The 8399-nt window shown below is 36.9% G+C and overlaps 1 protein-coding gene across 1 annotated transcript in view; it reads left to right on the forward strand.

Moving 5' to 3' along the window:
- LOC145487511 (uncharacterized) overlaps positions 1-8078 on the forward strand; it is a 28268-nt gene extending 20190 nt beyond the window's left edge. The window contains exons 5-7 of the mRNA XM_081466329.1: positions 4748-4879; positions 5371-5557; positions 6403-8078. Coding sequence (XP_081322455.1) covers positions 4748-4879; positions 5371-5557; positions 6403-6581 — 498 coding nt within the window. The 3' untranslated portion in view covers positions 6582-8078. The remainder of the gene's footprint in view (positions 1-4747; positions 4880-5370; positions 5558-6402) is intronic.
- Positions 8079-8399: the final 321 nt, after the last annotated feature.

An 8399-nucleotide genomic window follows, 5' to 3' on the forward strand; every position in this document is an offset into this window, starting at 1 on the left:
GTCAGTGGAAATTATTAGAAGCAGTGAAAGACACATTTGTTTCGGCATGAAAAACAGCATGATTTTTGGCTATTTAACATATCATGGCCCCTAAATCTTAATGTACTGTGGAATCTTCATTCACTTAGCTTTCAAACTGTATATTTAACTTGGAAATCTTTGGAGATGCAATGGAGGAAAAAAGTTATTTACATGAGTCGGCTAACTGAAAAATAAATGGATTGTGCTGCAGTTTGACTGAAAGTAGAGTGAAATACCGTGTGATTTTTTTGGCTCTTTAACATATAGTGGCCTCTAAATCATTACATACTGCAGAATCCATATTCACCTAGCTTTCAAATGGTGTGTTTAACTTAGAAATCTGTGAGATGTTGTGGAGAACAACATAATTTACCTGAGTCAGTTAGCACTGTGAAGTTGAAAGATAAATGGATCGTGTTGCAATTCAACAGAAGGTAGAGTGAAATATGGCATGCTTTTTTGGCTGTTTAATGTATTGTGGCCTCTAAATCTTAATGTACTGCGGAATCTACATTCACTTACCCTTCAAATAGAGTATTTAACTTAGAAATCTTTGGAGATTTAATGGAGGAAAAAAAAGGTTACCTGAGTTGGTTAGCCCTGTGAAGTTTAAAGATAAATGGATCGTGTTGCAATTTGATGGAAAATAGAGTGAAATAAGTCTTGATTTTTTAGTTGTTTAATGTATCATGGCCTCTAAATTATTATCTACAATGGAATCTACATTCACCTAGCCTTCAAATGGGTGTCTCTAAAATAAAGACCTCTGAAACAAAGACCCAACACACTAAGACCATAAGGCCCCAAAAACTCTAAAAGGAAGACCCCCCTAATTTTCTAAGACATTTTTACCCTGAATGAAGTTTTGCCCCATCTTGAGCTGAGCAACCAAGGACTCAAACTTGGGTAGAAGTGATGTTGCCAGTATGGCCAACTTGTGTTAACCTCCAATAAATATATTTATTCAAGGCCACTCATAATTCAGTCAGCATTCAAAATAGTCTGCGGAAATTGAGAATGTTTAGTTCTATTCAATTTTAAAGAATTTGTTCATGCTTAGCAAGTGTATATCGAGTTATGGATGCATGCGGGGAGTTTGGAGCGCACAAGAGAAGTGTAAGAGTTGCTCGAGGCCCAGCTGAGAGCACTTCTAGCCTTCGTGAGTTCTCTCCAAACTTCCCAAGTGCATCCGTAACTCGATATAGGTACAGCTAAAAGCATGAACCAATTCTTTCATAACATAGCGACAACAACTTGGGTGCTAAAACATGTTTATTCGTGATTGACTACAAAGTTCTCACAATTTGCAGTGAAAGAAAACAAAGGATCTGATTGCCTGGGTAAAAACACACCACAATCAGTTGAGCAACAGTTGAATGAAAATGCTGAATCTGGTTCCTTAAATTGTCAAATACCAATGAAATATTCGCATCTTCGAAAGTGTAGCCAGACAAAGTCAAAATACTTAATGAAAATGTAGACAGAAAAAGTCGAAATACTCCTAGTTTTAGTAAACATCTTAGCTTGGTGCATAAAAGTGAAAGACTCAAAGTAGGGTTTGGATTGTTCAGAATGATGTTCACATTGCCAAAACTTTAGCAAAAGGACCTCGCCACTAAACTCGACATAAATTTTGCAGCTAAAATGAAACTGTACATGTCATTTTATTTTTACCATGGTGGCTCAATAGTTAGGTAGGACTAGCGCACGCACCACGTTATAAAACAAGTTACTCGGGTGAAACATAAATCGCAAAGTTTGAAAACTGGGGAATATGATCCAACGTCACTTGCATCTAAATATTTACTAGTTTTAGATGCATCACATGACATGGTTAAACTAACTGTGTGCAAGAAATATTTGATGGAATGTAAATTCACAGTAGGCTTTTTAATTGTAAATAGTTATATCTATTTTTAGTGCAGAGTGCACTATTGGGATGGTTTTGGGGTGTGCCTGCTGCTAAGGCACTAAATCCCTATGGCGCTAAATCCCTATGGCGCTAAATCCCTATGTCGCTAAATCCCTGTGTCGCTAAATCCCTATGGTGCTAAGGTGTAAACTTTAATGTTTGTTTAATTAATTTCAATTAATTAATTAGTCTAGAGACAAGGAAGTGGTGGGGGTGAGGTGGGAAAGGAACACGTGTACCCTATGCAAATGTTACATCTACATCAGTTAGGAGTGAACATCGCAAAGCTATATATTTGTTTCAAGTAACCCCTTGCTCTCCTTGTGGTACTATTCTTTTTAGAGCAAAACCAATTTGCCCTAAACGCACGTGGAGATTAGTTAGCACTCGTGTCTTCTATACATTAGGTGGAGGATACATTGCATGTATTACGGGATACCACACAAATGTTGAGTGGTTTTCCTTATGGTGCAACCCAACATGTAAGAGGCATGCGCTCTAGCATCGTAAGTGTTATATACTATGTTTCCACACGGTTTTTTATATGTCATGTAATGTCAGGTAGTGCCACTTGCCCCTTTTTAGTGCGATTGTGAAATGTATCTTTTAGAATTACCTACAGGTTGGTTCAACAAATATCATCTGCTGTTTTCAAACTACAATAGTATGTTTTTCAGGGTTTAAATAATGAAGGGAAATGTGTAGCTTCTCATTAGCGGCTTGTTTATTTCTTGCCTTAATTGTGTCTGTAAGAGAGACCAAAAAGGTCCCGAGTTATTTCTGCAAATTGTAAATTTGTGACAAAAGAAACGAAATATTGCGGCAGACTCCTTGGCACCTAGTGAAAGCACAAATTAATTTAATCAGTCTTTGAGGAGACTTGTTCACCAATAATATCAGCCAAGTAGCATTGTTTACCTTCAATACTTCTCATTGAAACACTTCCCAGTGGTATCAATCGACATTGTTGTGTATTAATTTTGAATTGTTTTATTGTTAACAACAAAGTTGGCAACAGAAAAAGAAAGTGGTATTGCGTGACTATCTGATAGTTAAATTAGTTCTTGTTAATCCATGATAAGAATCTTTGCATTTTGCGAAAAAACAAAATCGTTTCTCTTCCATTTCTTTGTCAGATATTTAACTTTCTTTCGTTTATCCCCAAAAAACAAGCTCATCTTCCGTGTGTTTTGGAGAAAACAAGAGTTTCATGCTACATACCTTTGCGAGGAAAACAAAAGTATCAAGATACAAAGTTGGCGCGAAGAGCTAAATTGTCACGTTTGTTCAACGTACAGTATTATTGAATTTAAAATGAACGAGAATCATCGTAAAGCACTAGAGTAAAATTTAAAAGCTGTCGCGACAAAAAAGTAATTGTACATAATTTTTGGACCTTGAATGAAAATACAACCTTGAAACGTACACACTGCTAAGGGAAAAAGCCCTAGCAGACTACCAATGTAGATACAAACCAGAAGTGAACCAAGCAGGGGTGCGTACTTATGGGACGACTGTGCCAGAGCTATCAATTGCACTCTGCACTATCTGAGATTATCTCATTAGTTCAATGTTCCTCTACTTGAAGAAGGCCGAATGCCAAAACTTTGTATTAAATTCACACATGTATATATTTACACGAGACAAGTAACACTGGTGGATTTATGAACTTGTCTTGATCACACTGCGACTCGACAGGCCGAAAGCACTGCACAAGTTATAGGTTATTTTTAAAGACTCAAACAGACTTCAAAATAACTTATTTTTGAGTAATCTGGTTTCCCATAGCTACAAAATAACACATTACATTTCAAAATCCCCTCTAAAAACAAATGTTTTAGCATGTAAATGTCAAAGAAGTTTTACATGTGCGCAGCTTATGATACTGTCCCTTTAACTTGTGAAGAAACAAAAATTTCATTTGTTTTTGACGCCTGGAGCTTTTTTGCAAAAACCTTTTTAGACATCGACTTTTTCTGCATGGATATGAGCTAAATTAGTTCCAATCTACTCAAAGAGGCATTTGCAAAACTTGAGTATGGTTGATGTCAGAAGTGGAACTAAGGCTAATGCTCCTCATGACCAGTTATGGCTGACACAGGGGTCAATGGCTTATTGCTATGGAGATTTGAACATCTGTGTGCAAATCCCGCCTAATTTAATTTAGACATTATGAATGATATTCACCCAGTTAGACAACATTGCTGCAGCAGTTTATGAATATGTATCGCTGCTGTATATTTTGCAGTGGCTTACAAACAAACATGGTGGGTCAGTGTCATAAATCTGAGAGGTGCATGTTCATTGCAAATGATTAATCTGACAAGAAATTCATCAACCCTTGGAGCTCTGGGGCTTGATGTACATGCCAAATTTTTTTCTTCTGTAAATGAAGGTGAACACATCCCTGATTGATCAATGCTTGTCTTGTATCTTGCTTTCAGTGGTCTTCTACATTGCGGTCTATTCATTTGTGCTTTCACACTCTTGTCTGTACCCTCTGGAAAACCCCCCATGCCTTCAAAATTCCAGTCGTGGGTACCTCCCGCACCCATACCTTCTGCTTTCCACTTCAAAAAACTCTAATTACTCTCAGAATTGCAAAAAGCAATCTGTGGTATAGGTGTGGATACTTTTTGGAATCGCCCAATGGTATTCTTAAAAGGATAACAAAGAAAGCAATTTAGCTAACCGTAATCTACATTAGGCAGTACAAAATTACACATTTAAGGAGGTTTTATTTGCTTTTAGTTAGAAAAAGAACAGTTGTTGTCCATAGTGTTCTGCTTACAAAGTTTATAATTTTTTGTATAGACCGAGGCAGAAATCTCTCACTTGTGGTCTGGTAGAAGGCTGTCTTCTGGAAATGCTACAAACCTTAGACTTCCACCTAATCCATCCAGAGTGGACAAGCTAATTGTGGAGCATTTGCGGGAGCATGCCAAAGTATGTTTGGCAACATGCAATCAACAGTATTTGTAATATTGCCAGGAAAAAAAATGATATGAAAAAATATGAAGTTACCTTGTCTTTGTATGGCCAGCTGCTCACCTCAAGAAAAACTGGAGGGATGGTGTCTGTCAATGTGTTTTACAGATGTGTTCAAGGACATGTGATTTTTCCTAACGAAAATATGTTGCAAAGTTGAGAAATTTCTGTCCACAGATTTGCTGTTTATTCCTTGTAAATAAAGGTGAAGTAAGACAGATTATCACTCTTCCTCTACATTCAGGGAATTTTCAATTTTTTAAAGTTCTAGTGACACAGGTTCTATGTCAATTTTTAATACTAGATGTACACACCCATACTTTTTGTGTTAACGCCTCAGTGTGAAAATGTTTAAGTCTAAAATAATTGTCCTTGGAAACAGCTCTTAATCAGTAGATTAGGACAAATATTAAATTAGTTTTAATTTGATGTTCAAAATTGATCATTAGGTTGAAGCCTTAGTTGGGCGCATTGAGCGGATTCGTCACTCCCCTCTCCACGTCAGCATTAGTGAGGGAGTAGATCAGTGGCAAAGTGGCATACGTGAGCTACAGAATCGTCGTAAAGAAGAGCTTAGTATTAGTAACAGTTCCAGATGCAGGCTGAATTCCTCTATACGGCATCAAGATACTGCGGGTACAATTACCTTCTTTGATAGTCTTAACATCATTTTAATAATTTCTTAATGATTTTTTTTAAGAATTTGTTCTTCAGTTTTTACCAAATTGTAACTTAAAATTATCTCTAGGGGTTTTCAATGTGCATAAAAACTTTGTTTTGGGGGGTTGTGACATTTTTACTGGTCCAGGTTATTTTAATAATTTATTAATGATTTTTCAAGAATTTGGTTTTCTGTTTTTACCAAATTGTAACTTAAAATTATCTCTAGGGGTTTTCAATGTGCATAAAACTGTGTTTTGGGGGGTTGTGACATTTTTACTGGTCCAGATTATGCATTAGCAATGCCAATTATATTTTAATACTTTAGCATTACACTCATTCTCTCCATGAAAGAAGCTCATTCATTAAAAATAGTTCTGGCTCTTGAGGGGGGGGGGTAACCCTGTGATGGACTAGCATCCCATCCAGGGGGAGTAAAAATAGTCCTAGTAACTTCATGGTATTGAAAGCAGGATAAGCTCCAGCCTGGTGGTTTTCTTGACTCGTATGCAGACTTACTTCAAATTTAGACCAACACTGTACAGAGCTCTTAGTCTTTTTTCTGCAGCTATAATCACTAATACTGCTTCACTTTGAAGTTATCATATTCTCAAACTGTGAATCACTAATTGATTGTCATCTCTCAGCTACCAGGCCCTGTGTCAAGGCCCTGGAAATGTTGACAACGAATGTGCACAGAACATGATAACATTGTCCAGAGGCAACTGTCTGCTAAGGGACATGACTTGATTCATTTTTTACAGACTCGTACAGTGTTATCAAATTGTTCATTTTACATTTTTGGTTTGTTATTTTTACAGAACTCTCTGCCTTAATATCAGCTGTGAAGACACTGACATTAAATACTCGTACAACCCGTACAATAATTTGGTGTGCTAATCAGCTTGTTATGGCCAATTCCATGCCAAATCGTAGCAGTCTTCACGAGGGAGAGAACTCAGCTGTGCCATCCAAGGAGGGTACTGGGGATGTGTCTTGACAGAGAGTTGACAACAGGTTGTGATCATTGGGTTTCATCTTCCAACTGAAGTTGGTGTGCATTGCATAATTTGAAATGCATTCCCTTGGCATTCACTGGTTTACTGCTACTGCAAGCAGCACAAATTGGTCAAGAAAATGTGGCATCCATGACTAACATCAGCCACTTATGGTGGTGGAAGTATATGACAATTTTGCAGCGAAGGTTTAATATTAAAGTGGCTTTGTTCATGGATTCACAAGCTGAACAGTTCACTATGGGAACAATAATAATTATTACATGTGGCTTTATTGTGTCTAATTAACTCTGGGTTTTGACAAATCCAAGCTGCAGAACAGCAACAATGAATGTTTTACCAATGGATCACCTATTCATTACATGGTACAGAGGTTAGCGGGGCTTTTATAAAATGGCAAAGTAGTTGAACTTTGCAGTGCAAATTTCTGGTGACTTGATTCCACTAGTGTTATTTCCTTGTGCAAGGTTCAGGGCAAAGCACTGGTGCTGGGAACAATAATCATCAAACATATTTATCAGCCATTTAGAGGATGTGTTTGCAAAGAACGTTTGGTATTCTAGGGCCATTGAAGTGGACAAGCACTGATAAATTTCACACTTGGTGTATTGAGGAGAGTGTAACAGGTTTTGTAGTGTTGCAAGGCAACAGACATCTTATTTGGTAATTGGTTTCTCACTGACAGGCAACTCATATTTGTTTTTTTTGTAATTTGTTTTTCAAACATTGTTTTCACAAGTAATTGTGTCCCAAAACTTGAAAATCAATGTTATGCATTTGGAATGGCCTAAACTGATAAGTAAACATCTTGGCAGGCCAAGTTTTACTTACCAGTGATATGCATATGCAATAATTATAGTATGGAAACTGCATAATTATGGTTTTTTCTGAAATATAGCGTCAACACCCACTTCGTTCTATCAATTATAGCTGAACAATGCTGTTAATACATTGTTCTTTATCACACAAATTGTATTTTGAGAATTCCTAAACTAATCATTAACTAAAAACTGATGACAGATTTCCTTTACACTAAGATTCACACTGAGTTCTTACATTTTTTCTGGTGTGTTTGATGGAAAAATAAATCATCTGTACCCCATGCATGCATGCTTGTAACTTCATACATGAAGTTACAAGCACTTCATGGTTCAACAGGCAATTCATGGTCCAACTCTCTTTTTTAGTTGTAACTCACTCAAAGTTTCCTACTTTTGATAACAGTTTTCTAGCTTCTTGAGTTTTGAATGCAATAATAGTCTTTCCTTGAGAAAGTGATTTTTTTAAGCTCTACCACGATTCAGGTAAATGTAATCCATGCCTTCCAAACTGTTCACTACAAATTGAGATAATGCCTGTATGGACAAGGTTAAACCTGACATTAATACCTGTCGAGAGCCTGTTCTTATGGCTTTAACTGCAGAGTGCATCCAGACAGCCGTTAATGGAGATATCTAAAAATAAAGCTCATCATTGCATTCTCTTGATTGTGTGTTTATTGATGTTAGTTCAAGACATCTGTGTAGGCACTCATTTGTTGAGTGCATTAAGCAGCCTATGACCATTCCCTAACCCATAGTTAACAGAGCACTGCGGGTGGAAATAAAGTTCCTGCAACAAAGTGAAACAAAACGTACTTCTGGTAATTGCAATGATACTTTCAAATTGGATTTTGAAGTAAGCCACCTTATTACTCTCTATAATTATTATTGAAATTCTTTGTGGTCCTTGCACTATACTAATCATAACTGGATGAAAAAGTTGACATGCATACACGATCGTTTCTTTCAGGCTTGGATCAG

This window comes from Orbicella franksi, chromosome 5, assembly GCF_964199315.1.
Source record: "Orbicella franksi chromosome 5, jaOrbFran1.1, whole genome shotgun sequence".
In the NCBI taxonomy this organism is placed as follows: Eukaryota; Metazoa; Cnidaria; class Anthozoa; order Scleractinia; family Merulinidae; genus Orbicella; species Orbicella franksi.